We start from the raw sequence: 18,583 nt of genomic DNA on the forward strand, positions 1-18,583 counted from the left end.
ATATATCTTCTTACAGCTCACATCCTTAAGGATTCACTTATGTTCACACCATTGCAAAGTTTTTTCATAATTTATTGTACTCTGGACTGCTATTTTTTTTGTTCCATAAGTCCTTCTCCCAACCTTATTGATTGGTCCATCTTCTCAGTGTACATTCATTCCTTGCATTCACCATGTGCATTACAAACCCATTTTCATATAACTGGATAGTGCGAATCTTCCTTCAGTTCAAAGTCCTTCAAACCTCTGACTTCTTACATCTTCCTTAGAACAACAGCTTCTTGTATACCTTTCATTGCTCTTCTGATACTGCAGCATTATTTCTATATCATTAATCCTTGACTCACTTTAACTTCCTACCATTTAACCATATCATGGCATGAACCTTTGTCTTCAGAATTTAGGTGTATTGGATCATCATTTCATATATATTTTTATGGGGTTAGACTTTCCCTCATATAAATGATTCATAAAATGTGAGAGATAAAAGATATCTTTTCATTTATACAGATGATATTGAAATAGATCTATTGCTCACTAGTACTGGTTGATATTACATTCTTTTACTCTGTGATATGAGCAATAAATGTGAGGGCTGTGGAGAGGGGCATATCTATATAATGATGGGGAATGAATGGACAAAGGAGCTAAGTCAGTTGCTGTTTGCAAATGACATGGCTGTGGTGGCAGACTGCAAAGAGAAACATTAGGAGTTGGTGTCTGGGTTAAGGAAGGTGTATAAAAGGTGGAAGTTGAGAGTTAATCTGAATAAAGGTAATGTGGTGCATTAGAGGTATTTATTTTTCTTTGAGTGTGAGGTTATATTGGGAGGACTTCGATTGCTTTAGGTACATGTTAGTGGACATGGCAGCAGATGGAACCAAGGGGGTGGAAGAAAGTCATCGTGTGGACATAAGGGCAAAGCTTTTGGGTACGGTAAAGAATGAGCAGAAACTATCTGCTAGGATAAAGATGTTTATGTTTTAAAGTATAGTAGTCCTGTCAGCATTGTATGGTTGTAAATATTAAGCTCCGAGTGCAAAAGAAAGAAAGAGAGTGGACATGTTGAAAGTACCTGAGGACTATTAGTGGTGGAGGGGTTGATCATGTATGGAGAGGACAAGGGAAGAAAGGTAGGTTAAGAGTACCTGAGGACTATTAGTGGTGGAGGGGTTGATCATGTATGGAGAGGACAAGGGAAGAAAGGTAGGTTAAGAGGATCTACTTGCCACAAGTGGTGTACATGAGTACATTGGAAAGGCAGATAACAGGTAGCCCACAGGCCCATGTCTAGGTTATTTGTTTATAACTAACATACATTGATATTTTCAATCAAAGTGAATGAGGTAAGGAATAGTAAGAAGGCTTTCTCCCCACCCTCCACCAATATCACCTGATAAGGAAAAGAATAGACACGTTAGTTTTTGAGTAGGTGATACAGTCACCAAAGGAGATTTTTTTCATGTGGTGTAGCCATTTGCAGGTAGAGTCTGGTAACATTGGACATATGAAATGATCAAGGTACATAGTGCAATAGTCTGTGGGGCTCAGCTGTGCACAACATTTAATTTTGATCTGTGAAAATGAGGCTGGAAATGAGGCTATTGTTTACTTGTTTCTAATTGTACCTTGTGAGAGGAGGAATGAGAGCTGGGTATAAGAAAAGAGAATGAGTGAATGAATGAATGAAGGAAATAGAGAAGTTAGAAATAGTATAGTTTTTATACTGAATGTGACTTTGTACTAAACATAGCTTCTTATAACTCGAGTAGTAAAGTGATAACATGCTTCATGAATATAGATGTTAAATAACGCTTCTTAGAATTGTAATTATGAGGACCATCTTATCAGGAGTCTCTTTGAGTTAGTAATTATCATTTTGTAGAATACTTGTTTAGTGGTTAGAAAGAAGAAACTGTGTAGTGCATGTTTTACATTTTCTAATCATATTGTTACAGCTTCATGTTCCTTCTTAGCAATTCAACTTGGAAATGGAGTGCGAAAAGATGAAAGAGTGGGAAATGAGGATGTTACTTATGGTATAGAATTGAGACTGGAGCAGTTGAAAGTATTAAGGATACACTTCTAAAATGTTATGACAATGTGGTGAGAGTGAGTGCAGAAATGATGACAAAGATAAATACAAAGCAACAGAAAGGAAATAGAAAAAAGGAGGGACACTACAAGTAAAGTGGAGGGAAAGTGTAAGCAAGTTTGTGGGAGAAAGGGACTACAGGATTCAGTGGTATATAGTTGTATAGGAGCAGATGAGTTAAGTTGTTGCATCAGCCAATCTACTGGATGATCGAATATTGCTTATTGAAGGTTGACAGACATAGATTTTATACAATAGACTTAAGACTTTGTAATTCTTTTTCTTGTCACCCACTATTTTTTTCAGGTTGAAAAATTTAATTAATAAGGCTCCATTGATGATTTTCATGAAAGGAAATCGAGATGCACCAAGATGTGGCTTTTCAAAAACTTTGATTGGCATCCTTAATGAGACAAGGTGAGATAATAGCTCTGTTTCTTCTTTTACTAAATAAGGTAATTCTATGAGTACCTATACCAAGAATAAGCTTGAAAAATGATTTAATGTATTGTGAGATTTTAGTGAATAACATTCAGTGAAACAGGGCTTAAAGAACAGTCTGTGGTTGCAAGCTCAGTTAAATAAGCAGGTAGGCTGGATTTATCTTGAATTTAACATTTTTATAACAAATGTAATGGTATATAGCATATCAGAGCAATCTTAAGAACTATGGAAATGGTCATTAAGTGAAGTGGGTTCTGCACAAAATATCTGGAATATTTGGGTAACAAAAATTAGGAACTATTACTATATTATTTATTATACTTGTCGCTGTTTCCCGCATTAGCGAGGTAGCGCAAGAAAACAGACGAAAAAATGGCCCAACACACCCACATACACGTCCACACACGCACATATACATACCTATATATCTCAACGTATACATATATATACACACACAGACATATACATATATACACATGTACATAATTCATACTGTCTGCCCTTATTCATTCCTGTTGCCACCCCATAACACATGAAATGACAACCCTCTCCCCCCTGCGTGTGCGCGAGGTAGCGCTAGGAAAAGACAACAAAGGCCACATTTGTTCACACTCAGTCTCTAGCTGTCATGTATAATACACCGAAACCACAGCTCCCTTTCCACATCCAGGCCCCACAAAACTTTCCATGGTTTACCCCAGACGCTTCACATGCCCTGGTTCAATCCATTGACAGCATGTTGACCCCAGTATACCACATCGTTCCATTTCACTCTATTCCTTGCATGCCTTTCACCCTCCTGCACATTCAGGCCCCGATCACTCAAAATCTTTTTCACTCCATCTTTCCACCTCCAATTGGTCTTCCACTTCTCGTTCCCTCCACCTCTGACACATATATCCTCGTTGTCAATCTTTCCTCACTCATTCTCTCCATGTGACCAAACCATTTCAAAACACCCTCTTCTGCTCTCTCAACCACAATCTTTTTATTACCACACATCTCTCTTACCCTTTCATTACGTACTCGATCAAACCACCTCACACTTCACATTGTCCTCAAACATCTCATTTCCAGCACATCCACCCTCCTCTGCACAACTCTGTCTATAGCCCATGCCTTGCAACCTTATAACATTGTTGGAACCACTATTCCTTCAGACATACCCATTTTTGCTTTCCAAGATAACGTTCTCGATTTCAACACATTTTTCAACGCTCCCAGAACTTTTGCCCCCTCCCCCACCCTATGATTCACTTCCGCTTCCATGGTTCCATCCACTGCTAAATCCACTCCCAGATATCTAGAACACTTCACTTCCTCCAGTTTTTCTCCATTCAAACTTACCTCCCAATTGACTTGTCCCTCAACCCTACTGTACCTAATAACCTTGCTCTTATTCACATTTACTCTCAGCTTTCTTCTTTCACACACTTTACCAAACTCAGTCACCAGCTTATGCAGTTTCTCACCCGAATCAGCCACCAGCACTGTATCATCAGTGAACAACAACTGACTCACTTCCCAAGCTCTCTCATCCCCAACAGACTGCATACTTGCCCCTCTTTCCAAAACTCTTGCATTCACCTCCCTAACAACCCCATCCATAAACAAATTAAACAACCATGGAGACATCACGCACCCCTGCCGCAAACCAACATTCACTGAGAAGCAATCACTTTCCTCTCTTCCTACACGTGTACATGCCTTACATCCTCGATGAAAACTTTTCACTGCTTCTAACAACTTGCCTCTCACACCATATTTTCTTAATACTTTCCACAGAGCATCTCTATCAACTCTTATCATATGCCTTTTCCAGATCCATAAATGCTACATACAAAACCATTTGCTTTTCTAAGTATTTCTCACATACATTCTTCAAAGCAAACACCTGATCCACACATCCTCTACCACTTCTGAACTAAGTAAGGAACTCTTACTATTTTAAGATATTTGTTAAGAAAGTGGTAGTTCTTCGAGATCCCTGAAAGGATTAGCCATAGAACCCAGTTGTTAAGATTGTGTAGAGATATAACATATATACTTATGTAGAAAATGAACTTAGGAGACCAGTTTTTATGGTTTAAATGTTATGTTACTCTTTTACATGAAAGACATTTTTGAAGGGTTAGAAGTGACGCTTGATTTGGGTTCACAAAAATGTAGGGGAAAAAATCCAGTGTGATTTCCAAACCCAGATTAGTTAAAAACACCAGTAGTTGTAATGACAGTCTCTCCATTCAATCACATTTCTTGGTCCAGTTCATAGATATCATTTATCTAGTGTTTTGAAGCAAGACATGGACTTGTACACCTATAAAAGTTTCATACATTTTCTCCATACTTTTTAAGTTGATTCATGAGATGAGACCAATGTGTTCAAAAATCTAACAACACTGAACATTGAGGGTATACCCATTAGAAGTGAGGGAACAGGGACTTATAATGAGATGGAAGGATGGAGTAAAAGATTCTTTGAGTGATAAGGGCCTAAATATGCAATAGGGTATGAAGTATGCATGGGATAGTGCTCATTGGGGTGATACAGTGTACAGAGGTTCACATGCTCTCAGCGAGCTGAATCAGAGCATATAAAGTGGTCATGGGAAAATCAAGGAAAGGTTTTTTTAGGCTTTGGCTGTGGTTTTGGTGCATTATACATGACAGTTGTGCCTTGGGCTATCTTGCTGTGCAGTAAACAGCCACCAAATGTTACAAGTACAACCCTTTACAAATGTTTTATAATTTTTTAGTGCTGTTGGAAATGTGTCCTGTTCAGCTATATATAACAGCGCATATGCAATTTTTGGGTATATTTATTTATTTTTCTTCAGCTTTTGGCATGTATGCAGCCTTAATATTAAATACCAGGCAACAGACTTCTGAGATATGTATTTTACTTGCAGATTAGAATATGATACCTTTGATATCCTTACTGATGAGGAGGTGCGACAAGGATTAAAGACATATAGTAATTGGCCTACTTATCCTCAGGTAAGATTTTAATTAAGTAGTAACTAATGTACAAATTAAAAGTATGTGGATTGGACCACTTGTATTACCTGCATTATATAGTAATTGGAAGTGAAAGAAGGGACTGAATTGTTTGGAAAATAAGACAAGCCATCTGTATTAAGTTCTTTAACCAAAGTTTGAATTTTTCATCAAGTGATGATCTAGTTTAGATTCCAGGTTACAAGCTTTTTATAAGGTACCTATCTCAGGCAAAGTTATGGATCTTATGCTGTTGACATCTTTAAGTCTTGGTTAACAGCTACAGAAAAATATAGTTTGATGCATGTGACCTTATGGGTTAGGTGAAACCTAAATGTGTGTGGATGAAACCAAGATGAGAAAAAAGGAGAGATAGGTAGTATGTTTGAGGAAAGGAACCTGGATGTTTTGGCTCTGAGTGAAATGAAGCTAAAGGGGAAGAGTGGTTTGGGAATGTCTTGGGAGTAAAGTCAGGGGTTGATGAGAGGACAAGAGCAAGGGAAGGAGTAGCACTACTCCTGAAACAGGAGTGGTGGGAGTATGTGATTGAGTGTAAGAAAGTAAACTCTAGATTGATATGGGTAAAACTGAAAGTGGATGGAGAGAGATGGGTGATTATTGGTGCATATGCACCTGGGCACGAGAAGAAAGATCATGAGAGGCAAGTGTTTTGGGAGCAGCTGAGTGAGTGTGTTAGTAGTTTTGATGCGAGAGACCGGGTTATAGTGATGGGCAATTTGAAAGCAAAGGTGAGTAATGTGGCAGTTTAGGGAATAATTGGTGTACATGGGGTGTTCAGTGTTGTAAATGGAAATGGTGAAGACCTTGTAGATTTGTGTGCTGAAAAAGGAATGGTGATTAGGAATACCTGGTTTAAAAAGAGAGAATTACATAAGTATACGTATGTAAGTAGGAGAGATGGCCAGAGAGCGTTATTGGATTACGTGTTAATTGAAAGGCGCGCGAAAGAGAGACTTTTGGATGTTAATGTGCTGAGAGGTGCTACTGGAGGATTGTCTGATCATTACCTTGTGGAGGCGAATGTGGAGATTTGTAGAGGTTTTCAGAAAAGAAGAGAGAATGGTGGGGTGAAGAGAGTGGTGAGAGTAAGTGAGCTTGGGAAGGAGGCTTGTGTGAGGAAGTGCTAGGAGAGACTGAGTGCAGAATGGAAAAAGGTGAGAGCAAAGGACGAAAGGGGAGTGGGGGAGGAATGGGATGTATTTAGGGAAGCAGTGATGGCTTGCGCAAAAAATGTGTGTGGCATGAGAAGTGTGTGAGGTGGGCAGATTAGAAAGGGTAGTGAGTGGTGGGATGAAGAAGTAAGATTGTTAGTGAAAGAGAAGAGAGAGGCATTTGGATGAGTTTTGCAGGGAAATAATGCAAATGAGTGGGAGATGTATAAAAGAAAGAGGCAGGAGGTTAAGAGAAAGGTACAAGAGGTGAAAAAGAGGGCAAATGAGAGTTGGGGTGAGAGAGTTTCATTAGATTTTAGGGAGAATAAAAATATGTTTTGGAAGGAGGTAAATAAAGTGCATAAGACAAGAGAACAAATGGGAACATCGGTGGAGGGGGCTAATGGGGAGGTGATAACAAGTAGTGGTGATGCGAGATGTTGTGAGTATTTTGAAGGTTTGTTGAATGTGTTTGTTGATAGAGTGGCAGATATAGGGTGTTTTGGTCGAGGTGGTGTGGGAATGTGAGAGGGTTAGGGAGAATGATTTAGTAAACAGAAAAGAGGTAGTAAAAGCTTTGTGGAAGATGAAAGCCGGCAAGGCAGCGGGTTTGGATGGTATTGCAGTTGAATTTATTTGAAAAAGGGGTGACTGTGTTGTTGACTGGTTGGTAAGGATATTTAATGTATTTATGACTCATAGGGAGGTGCCTGAGGATTGGCGGAATGCATGCATAGTGCCCTTGTACAAAGGCAAAGGGGATAAAGGTGAGTGTTCAAATTACAGAGGTATAAGTTTGAGTATTCCTGGTAAATTATATGGGTGGGTATTGATTGAGAGGGTGATGGCATGTGCAGAGCATCAGATTGGGGAAGAGCAGTGTGGTTTCAGAAGTGGTAGAGGATGTGTGGATCAGGTGTTTGCTTTGAAGGATGTATGCGAGAAATACTTAGAAAAACAAATGGATTTGTATGTAGCATTTATGGATATGGAGAAGGCATATGATAGAGTTGATAGAGATGCTCTGTAGAAGTTATTAAAAATATATGGTGTGGGAGGCAAGTTGTTAGAAGCAGGGAAAAGTTTTCATTGAGGATGTAAGGCATGTGTACGAATAGGAAGAGAGGAAAGCGATTGTTTCTCAGTGAATGTCAGTTTGCGGCAGGGGTGCGTGATGTCTCCATGGTTGTTTAATTTGTTTATGGATGGGGTTGTTAGGGTTAGGGAGGTGAATGCAAGAGTTTTGGAGAGAGGGGCAAGTATGCATTCTGTTGTGGATGAGAGAGCTTGGGAAGTGAGTCAGTTGTTGTTTGCTGATGATACAGCGCTGGTAGCTGATTCAGGTGAGAAACTACAGAAGCTGGTAACTGAGTTTGGTAAAGTGTGTGAAAGAAGAAAACAGAGTAAATGTGAATAAGAGCAAAGTTATTAGGTACAGCAGGGTTGAGGGACAAGTCAATTGGGAGGTAAGTTTGAATGGAGAAAAAACTGGAGGAAATGAAGTGTTTAGATATCTGGAAGTGGATGGAACCATGGAAGCGGAAGCGAGTCACAGGATGGGGGAAGGAACGAAAGTTGTGGGAGCGTTGAAAAATGTGTGGAAGGTGAGAACATTATCTCGGAAAGCAAAAATGGGTATGTTTGAAGGAATAGTGGTTCCAATAATGTTATATGGTTGCGAGGTATGGGCTATAGATAGAGTCGTGCGGAGGAGGGTGGATGTGTTGGAAATGAGATGTTTGAGGACAATATGTGGTGTTAGGTAGTTTGATAGAGTAAGTAATGAAAGGGTTAGAGAGATGTGTGGTAATAAAAAGAGTGTGGTTGAGAGAGCAGAAGAGGGTGTTTTGAAATGGTTTGGTCACATGGAGAGAATGAGTGAGGAAAGATTGACAAAGAGGATATATGTGTCAGAGGAGGAGGGAATAAGGAGAAGTGGGAGACCAAATTGGAGGCAGAAAGATGGAGTGAAAAAGATTTTGAGCAATTGGGGTGTGAACATGCAGGAGGGTGAAAGGCATGCAAGGAATAGAGTGAATTGGAACGATGTGGTATACCGGGGTTGATGTGCTGTCAATGGATTGAACCAGGAAATGTGAAGTGGCTGGGATAAGCCATGGAGAGTTTTGTGGGGCCTGGATGTGGAAAGGGAGCTGTGGTTTCGGTGCATTATACATGACAGCTAGAGACTGAGTGTGAACGAATGTGGCCTTTGTTGTCTTTTCCTAGCACCATTTTGCGCGCATGCAGGGGGAGGGGTTGTCATTTCATGTGTGGCCGGGTGGTGACGGGAATGAATAAAGGCAGCAAGTATGAATTATGTACATGTGTATATATGTATACGTCTGTGCATGTATATATATGTATATGTTGAAATGTATAGGCATGTATATGTGCATGTGTGGACATGTATGTATATACATGTGTAAGTAGGTGGGTTGGGGCCATTCTTTCGTCTGTTTCCTTGCACTACCTCGCGAACGCGGGAGACAGCGATAAAGTATAAGATATTATTTTATTTTATTTATTTTGCTTTGTCGCTGTCTGCCGCGTTAGCGAGGTAGTGCAAGGAAACAGACAAAAGAATGGCCCAATCCACCCACATACACATGTATGTGCATACACGTTCACACATGCAAGTATACATACCTATACATCTCAACGTATACATATATACACACACAGACATATACATATATACACATGTACATAATTCATACTGTCTGCCTTTATTCATTCCCATCGCCACCTTGCCACACATGGAATAACAACCCCCTCCCCCTGCATGTGTGCGAGGTAGCGCTAGGAAGAGACAACAAAGGCCACATTCGTTCACACTCAGTCTCTAGCTGTCATGTAATAATGCACCGAAACCACAGCTCCCTTTCCACATCCAGGCCCCACAGAACTTTCCATGGTTTACCCCAAACGCTTCCCATGCCCTGGTTCAATCCATTAACAGCACGTCGACCCCAGTATACCACATCGTTCCAATTCACTCTATTCCTTGCACGCCTTTCACACTCCTGCATGTTCAGGCCCCGATCACTCAAAATCTTTTTCACTCCATCTTTCCACCTCCAATTTGGTCTCCCACTTCTCCTCGTTCCCTCCACCTCTGACACATATATCCTCTTGGTCAATCTTCCCTCTCTCATTCTCTCCATGTGACCAAACCACTTCAAAACACCCTCCTCTCCTCTCTCAACCACTCTTTTTATTACCACACATCTCTCAACCTATTATTACTTACTCTATCAAACCACCTCACACCCCATATTGTCCTCAATCATCTCATTTCCAGCACATCCACCCTCCTCAGCACAACTCTATCCATAGCCCATGCCTCGCAACCATATAACATTGTTGGAACCACTATTCCTTCAAACATACCCATTTTTGCTTTCCAAGATAATGTTCTCAACTTCCACACATTCTTCAACACTCCCAGAATTTCCACCCCCTCACCCTATGATTCACTTCCGCTTCCATGGTTCCATCCGCTGTCAAGTCCACTCCTAGATATCTAAAACACTTCACTTCCTCCAGTTTTTCTCCATTCAAACTTACCTCCCGATTGAGTTGACCCTCAACCCTACTGTACCTAATAACCTTGCTCTTATTCACATTTACTTTCAGCTTTCTTCTTTCACACACTTTACCAAACTCAGTCACCAGCTTCTGCAGTTTCTCACATGAATCAGCCACCAGCGCTGTATAATCAGCGAACAAGAACTGACTCACTTCCCAAGCTCTCTCATCCACAACAGACTGCATACTTGTCCCTCTTTCCAAAACTCTTGCATTCACCTCCCTAACAACCCCATCCATAAACAAATTAAACAACCATGGAGACATCACACACCCGTGCCGCAAACCTACATTCACCCCCCATTATTGGCTACAAAGTATTATACGGTGTCCTTTTTAACCATTAAACAGGGATTCATCTTAGTAAGAAATGACCACATTAAATTTCCATTTATAGAAGTAAGAGAACTTGGTAAATCAGTATTGTATGGTAATTGTTTTTATTTTTCACATTTGCAGGTGTATGTAAAAGGAGAACTAGTTGGTGGTCTAGATATAATCAAGGAACTTCAGGCATCAGGAGAGCTCATGGGAACTTTGAAAGGAGAATAAACTTCTCAGATATAATCTTCACATTGCAAAGAGGACCTTTGAAAATTCATCAACCTGATTAACAAAATTATCTTACAGGGAAGGCCAGAATTAACTGAATGACAAAATATGATGGTATAGTGAAAGAACAAAAGTAAACTAACATGATGATTAGATATGACTCATCCTCTTAGCAAAAAACTGATAGAATTTCAGATTCATTAAAGAATAATATATCAACAGAAGAGGAAAGCACCTTTAGCTTATTGAAGTTGCTTGTTAAGATTTTTGATAAAATTTACATCCTGTTTCATTTCCATGGCTGCTGTCTCCTCTGCAGTCTGTCCCAAGAGCATTGATAAGATTCCTTGGGAATACTCGAGTCTGGACTCTCTCAGCTCTTGTATTTGGTGAAAAGGCAGCACGAACACCAACCTTTTCTGAACAATTTGGCATTATTTGCAGCAGTGATTATCTTTTCAGGTTCACCAATTGCTACTAGACTGGTGTTATTGACACATCCCCTACCAATGAATCAAAGCTTGATTTTCTCTGAGACCATGGTTTGTGTGGACTGCAAGCAGCTGCTCAAGTGTCAGATGGCTTTTCATAGATCAGTATCCCCAAAGTTATTTTCGTGAACTCTTTTCATGTATGCCTTTATTTTTTTTCATACACATTTGCCATTTCCTGCATCAGCGAGGTAGCGTTAGAGAACCAAGCCTTAGAGGGAATATCCTCACTTGGTCCCCTTCTCTTTTCCTTCTTTTGAAAAAATATAAAAATGAGGGGATTTCCAGTCTCCCGCTCTCTCCCCTCTTAGTCACTTTCTGTGACATGCAGGGAATAAGTGGGAAATATTTTTTCTTCCATCCCCAAGGATACCCTATTATCCCCAGGGATAGTGGAGAAAGAATACTTCCCATGTATTCCCTGCATGTTGTAGAAGGTGACTAAAAGAGGTGGGAGTGGGAGGCTGGAAATGCTCCATTCTAGTTTTTAATTTTCCAAAAGAAGTAACAGAGAAGGGGGCCAAGTGTGGATTTTCCCTCCAAGGCTCAGTTATCTGTCCTTGACACTACCTTGCTAATGCAGGAAATGGGGAATATGTTTGGAAAAAATATATATAGTTTTTCATACATATTCACCATTTCCTGCTTAGCGAGGTAGCACCAAGAACAGAGGACTGAGCCTTAGAGGGAAAATCCTCACTTGGCCCCCTTCTCTGTTCCTTTTTTTGAAAAAGCAAAACAGGAGAGGAGATTTCCAGCCCTTTCGCTCCCACCCTTTAGTCACATTCTATGATATGCAGGGAATGATACGTGGGAAGTATTTTTTCTCCCATCCCCAGGAATATATACATATATATTTTTTCATTCTTAATATACTTTATCGCTGTTTCCCATGTCAGTGAGAATAATAATTTTTTTGTCATATTTACTTATGTTGAAGACATTATACAATCTTTCCACATGTCTAGATAACATTAAGGTTTTTCGTTGACAATAGGCAGGTAATTGAGTACAAAAATGTTGACTCCATTCAGAGATACTTTAGTTTTTTCTCCAGGGAGTATTCTAGGTCTGGGCAGATGGTTTATCCAGATCAGACTATCAATAGAGTTTTCAATATGGCAGAAGGTTATTTCAGCTGATTTCTGACTCTTGAAGTGCCACCTCAGTAAAATTCTATAACCCAGGCACCAGTGCCTTACTTTCAGTATACATTTTGTATTATTTTTTCAGTTAACTTTTAGGACAAACATTCTCAGGTATTGATTTTTAGGATTTTGTAAGGTTGATGTCCCAGGTGGGTTTATCCTTGATGCCAGAGGTTTCTTCAGTTTTGCCATACACCTTGAGGTTTGTAATGTTCTAACTGATGATACATACATAACATGTGCTCCTTTATTAGATCCACTGCATATTTTCATGAAATACAATTGCTTGCCTTGAAGAATAAGAGGTCATAGAATTAAATAGGCTAGTATTGCTGTTAGCATGTGAGGTCCCCCTTGCAACCCCAACTATAGTTTTTTTTTCACAAACAGATTTGAGATTAACTTCTCTGGTCCTTCCTGAGGAAATGTGTTCTGTTTTCATCTACAAATCAAGTGGGGAGTTTTCAGTCTTGATCTGTGTAGATTACTCAAACCAGTTTGTCCAAGAATAAACTTAATTATAGAAGTAGCATTTTCATCTGTTCTTAGAAGTTTCATGAAGAGAATTTCACCAAGATTTGCGAGAGGACCTCTTATTCATATAACTTTGTCCTTCAGTCCTCCTGGTCTAGCTTATGTCTTTGCCAGTAAGTTAAAAAATTGGGAATGACACAGAAAAGATTAGCAGTACCCCTGTACAAGGATGATATACAAATTGTGAATAATTCCTCATTTTTTCATGTATTTCAAACTCCATTTATTGGTTTGACATGGGTTTTGTGCTAGAAAAATGTTGCAAAAGGATACCTCTACCTTTGTCTTAGAATTTGGAAATCAGTATGGCGTTTGGCACCCTTCTTCCACCTTCGTCAACTGGTACCTTAGGTTTTGACATTGTGGATATACTTAGTGGTTTGGGGTTACTCTTAGGCTTGTTTTCAGAGCCCCTTTGGTTCACCAATGATAGTTATTTTTGCCATTGGGTTAGTCTTATTTGGAGGTTTTTCTCAAACCTTCATTCATCTTTGCATGCTCTCAGTGCTCATAGGGCAGACAACAGGGGAAAGAAATGGAGGTTTTGAAGGTTGAAATACCTTTTCTCTCTGAGGCTGTTTCCTTTGAGCAATTTTTCCTGTTTTCCTTACCTGCTCATCCTTTCTCCCCCAAAAGCCTTTTCCTTTACTGCTTGTGACCACTTTGGGCTGGTATCCTGTGTGTGAATATTAGTTCTAAGTAGTTGGTAGGGGGTAGGTTGATGACATTATCTTGGCAGATGTTGACTGGCCGGGGATGAACCTTGAAAGACAAGCAGTTACTACGAACATCATTGATTTGTTCACAAAGGCTGCTGCCTCCTCACTGAATATGAGGGTAAATAGAGTCCAAAGTTGAGTATTCACAGGGAATTTTCTCAATACTTGCAGTATTGCAACCTTCAAAACCTACATTTCTATCCTACATAGTTTCTTTGGTTATAACCAATAAAGAAAGGCAATAAATGGAAATAAAGTTTTTTCAGTCTTATTAAATCAGATATATAATACATTATATCCTCTGTATGACTCTTCCTCATTGTTAGAAACCTTTTCCTACAGGTCATTAATCTTGTTAGTTTCCAAGGAATTGATGACTTTTAATCCTTCAAATGTTACAAATCTTTGTAGGTTTTCACAAATGATGATAATCTAATACCTGTACATTGTGTAGATTTGCAGGAAACTAACTAATGTATCATCATCATATTCAAGAGCTAGGTGTATTGCAGAAGAGTAATAAAAAGGAGATGAAACGTAAGACCCAGCTTTTTAGAAACAAACATTTGTAGTTTCACTGTACTTTGTTCTTATGCTGACTTTAAAAGGAGCATTTCCAAATATACTCTCAACAGTATTTCCCTACATAACTGCCCATTTGAGACTTTGCTTGCCTTTTCCCTACCTGAAAGGTTCACTTGAGACTTTAGTAGTAGTTTCCTTACTTAACTGTCCACTTGAGACTCTACTTGTATTTTCCCAACCTAATTGTCCACATAAGATTTTACGTGTCATTTTCCAATCTAACTGTACATTGGAGACTTTTCTTGTAGTTTCCTTACCTAATTGCCCCATTGAGACTATGAAAAGTATCCCTATCTAACTTTCCATTTCAGACTACTTGTACTGTAGTTTTCCCTACTTAACTCAATTCTTGAGACTTTACTTGTAGTTTCCATCCTTTTACTCATCTTTTCACTTGGGAATTTTCTTGTAGTTCACCTATCCACTTAAGAATTTGCCTGTAGTTTTCCTATCCCACTGTCCAGTATAGGTTTTACTTTACACAGAAGTTTCTGTATCTTTCTCACCACTTGAGAATTTACTTGGTTTTCTTACGTACTGTCCTTGAAAAACTTTTCATGATACTATACACAACTGTTTTTGGAAACGATTCCTCAGCAAAGACAATTTACCACCATCAAGCTTCCTGTAAATACACGTTTCTGGAGATCATTATTGTGTTAACACAATCACATTCATCCCACTCCTTTACCCATACAGTTTGAGAGGCTCACCTTCTCACAGTGTCCCACACTCATCATATAGTGTCTAGAGCAGTGGTATTAAGTACGTTGCCTGTGGGCTGAACTTGTCTGTCCTGTGGCCTGCAAGAAGGAGCAGAAAAAATTGGTAATTGAATACGATATTTTATGTAATAATGATAAGTATAGAGAAAACTATTATTATTAAACTGTATTATGTAAAGTGAATAGACCTTATGCAGTTCTTTTATGTACTTAGATACCTTTTTATACAGTATGTATGTATTTTTACAAAGCCTTTGTGGCCCTATCAACATTTTCTGTGGCCCTCACTTTTTTCAACTGGACATCAATAGTCTAGGATGAGAGATGATAATATTCCTGGAGCATCCTGAATACTGTTTGATATGTCAAGCTTCACTACAGACTGCATCAGGGACCTATTACCTAATAAAGGGAATTTCATGTGATGTATTAAAAAACAATTAATACTAACTTGTTACATTTCACACCAGGTAGTGCAAGTAAATGTTTCATGAGATAACCTAAATGTGGAAACAGTTTCCCCATACCTGTCACTTAAAGCAAATGTTTGATCATTTTTCCACTAAATAATTTTCCCACATTCATAACATCCAAGTCTTTTCACTCCACTTTGTTTTAGCAAATGCTCTTTAAGATCACTTTTCTGTAAAGGTTTTCTTATGTATTTATCTTGTCCAAATTTTTTAGAAACCACCATGGAAAAACAAGTATTTCTGGAGGTCACCTTTCTGCACAAAGAGTTTCCCACATTCATTGCATCCAAACTTTTTCACAACACTTTGCATTGATAAATGTTGTAGAAGATCACTTTTCTGTAAAAAAGTTTGCTACATTCATCACATGCAAACTTTTTAATATCACTGTGCACAGAAAAATGTTACTGAAGACCTCCTCTGTACAAATGCAGTTTTCCACTATCACTATTATACCGGTGTGCACAGATGAATGTTGATTAAGATCACCTTTCTGCACAAAACATTTTCTCATTCATCACACCCAAACTTTTTCACTTCACTGTGCATTAGCAAATGCTCTTCACGATCATTTCCACAAAAGAAAATTTCCACATTCATTACGACCAAACTTTTTAATACTGTTATGCACAAACTGAAGTACACTTATGCAGAAAGTTTCCTACATTCATCACAACCAACTTTTTTTCACACCATGGTGCACAATCAAATGTTTAAGATTTTTCATATGTGTAAGGTGTTTCCCACATTCATCACAGTTTTTTCACAACCCAAATCTTCCATATCACTCTGCACAAGGTGATGCTTCTGATAATTTTTTCCATGTGAAAATTTTTAATACAACCAATACTTTAATGATCATTGGGCAAATTTGTAGGCTTACGGAAATAATCCTTCAGGAAATATAATTTTTGGCATTTCTCATTGGGAAACTTTAATCTTCCCAATAGACGTTGTCAATTTCTGCTCTTAGTCTTGAGATGCATTTTCATTCAGTGTCTGAAGCAAGAGAGTTGTCTTTAGACAGTGTTCTCACCATATGTTACATTTCAAAATTTGGACTAAAAAGGAATACGTAGGTAATAATAGAATAACGACACTGAAATAATGAATGATTGTATGATTAAGTTTGGAATTTAAGAAATACATTAATATCAGCAAGTAGAAATGCTTACAGCATAACTAAGCCTGTTTACCTTTCAAATTAATAATGCATAAAGTATTTCATCACAACAATGTTTCATCCAGTGTCCATGCAACTGAAAGACTGTTTGACAAGTAGCACGTTGTTTCCGCATAGTGAAGAACAACAACAAATATGCTTGAAGCAGTTAGATGAAACTGGGTGCATGATAATGACATTAAAGAATACTGCATATCAAATACATTTTGGAAATTTTTATACTCTTTTGGTACTTTTAGAAAAAAGTATACCATGAGGTTTTACAACAGGTGGTAGGTCATTTGCTAAACATAAGTCAGAACTACTGTGGAAAATGCTGCATTTGCACATATTGCAGTGATAGTGACATGTGAATATATTGCAGAATATATTGCAGAAAGTAAATTCTAGATTGATGTGGGTAAAACTGAAAGTGGATGGAAAGAGATGGGTGATTATTGGTGCTTATGCACCTGGTCATGAGAGGCAAGTGTTTTGGGAGCAGCTGAGTGAGTGTGTCAACAGCTTTGATGCACAAAACTGGGAATTAGAGATGGATGATTTAGATGCGAAGGCGAGTAATGTGGCAGTTGAGGGTATAATTGGTGTACATGGGGTATTCAGTGTTGTAAATGGAAATTGTGAAGAACTTGTGGATTTGTGTGCTGAAAAAGACTGGTGATTGGGAATACCTGGTTTAAACAGAGATATACATATGCGAGTAGGAGAGATGGTCAAAGGGCATTATTGGATTATATGTTAATTGACTGGCATATAAAAAGAGAGACTTTTGGATGTTAATGTGTTGAGAGGGGCAGCTGGAGGGATGTCTGATCACTATTTTGTGGAGGTGAAGATTTGTAGAGGTTTTCAAAAAAAGAAGAGAAAATGATGGGTAGAAGAGAGTGGTGAGAGTATGTGAGCCTGGAAAGGAGACTTGTGCGAGGAAGTATCGGGAAAGATTGAGTGTGGAATGGCAAAAGGTGTGAGCAAATGATGAGAGGGGAGTGGGTGAGGAATGGGATGTATTTAGGAAAGCAGTGATGGCATGTGCAAAAGATGCATGTGGCATGAGAAAGGTGGGCAGATTAGAAAGGGCAGAGAGTGGTGGGGTGAAGAAGTAAAGTTGTTAGTGAAAGAGAAAAGAGAGGCATTTGGACGATACTTGCAGGGAAGGAGTGCAAATGACTGGGAGATGTATAAAAGAGTGGCAGGAGGTCAAGAGGAAGGTGCAAGGGTTGAAAAAGAGGGCAAATGAGAGCTGGGGTGAGAGAGTATCATTGAACTTTAGGGAGAATAAAAAGTTGTTTTGGAAGGAGGTGAATAACGTGTGCAAGACAAGAGAGCAAATGGGAACGTTGGTGAAGGGGCAAGTAGTAACAGGTAGTGATGAAGTGAAAAGAAGATGGAGTAAGTATTGTGAAGGTTTGCTGAATGTGTTTGATGACAGAGTGGCAGATTTAGGGTGTTTTGGTTGGGGTGGTGTGAGAAGCAAGAGGGTCAGGGAGAATGGTTTGATTAAGAAAGTAGTGAAAGCCTTGCGGAAGATGAAATCCGGCAAGGCGGTGGGTTTGGATAGTATTACAGTTGAATTTATTAACAAAGGGGGTGACTCAGTTGTTGATTGGTTGGTAAGGGTATTCATTGTATGTATGGATCATGGTGAAGTGCCTGTGGATTGGCAGAAAGCATGCATGGTGCCATTGTACAAAGGCAAAGGGGATAAAGTTGAGTGTTCAAATTACAGAGGCATAAGTTTGTTGAGTATTCCTGGGAAATGTTGTGGGAGGTGTATTGATTGAGTGGGTGAAGAGTGTGAAGAGGGTACAGAGCATCAGACTGGGGAACAGCAGTCTGGTTTCAGAAGTGGGAGATGTTGTGTGGATCAGGTGTAT

The 18,583-nt window shown here is 39.0% G+C and overlaps 1 protein-coding gene and 1 non-coding gene across 2 annotated transcripts in view; both read left to right on the top strand.

Moving 5' to 3' along the window:
- The window catches only part of Grx3 (Glutaredoxin 3), a 39,459-nt gene extending 23,960 nt beyond the window's left edge, over positions 1-15,499 (top strand). The window contains exons 7-9 of the mRNA XM_071680690.1: positions 2,402-2,512; positions 5,449-5,536; positions 10,759-15,499. Of these exons, the coding sequence (XP_071536791.1) occupies positions 2,402-2,512; positions 5,449-5,536; positions 10,759-10,851 (292 nt within the window). The 3' untranslated portion in view covers positions 10,852-15,499. The remainder of the gene's footprint in view (positions 1-2,401; positions 2,513-5,448; positions 5,537-10,758) is intronic.
- On the top strand, positions 13,125-13,227 carry LOC139758881 (U6 spliceosomal RNA). Its single transcript, XR_011714963.1, has one exon. It is a non-coding gene; the product is annotated as a U6 spliceosomal RNA (small nuclear RNA).
- Positions 15,500-18,583: the final 3,084 nt, after the last annotated feature.

This window comes from Panulirus ornatus, chromosome 31 (assembly GCF_036320965.1).
Source record: "Panulirus ornatus isolate Po-2019 chromosome 31, ASM3632096v1, whole genome shotgun sequence".
NCBI classification, from domain to species: Eukaryota; Metazoa; Arthropoda; class Malacostraca; order Decapoda; family Palinuridae; genus Panulirus; species Panulirus ornatus.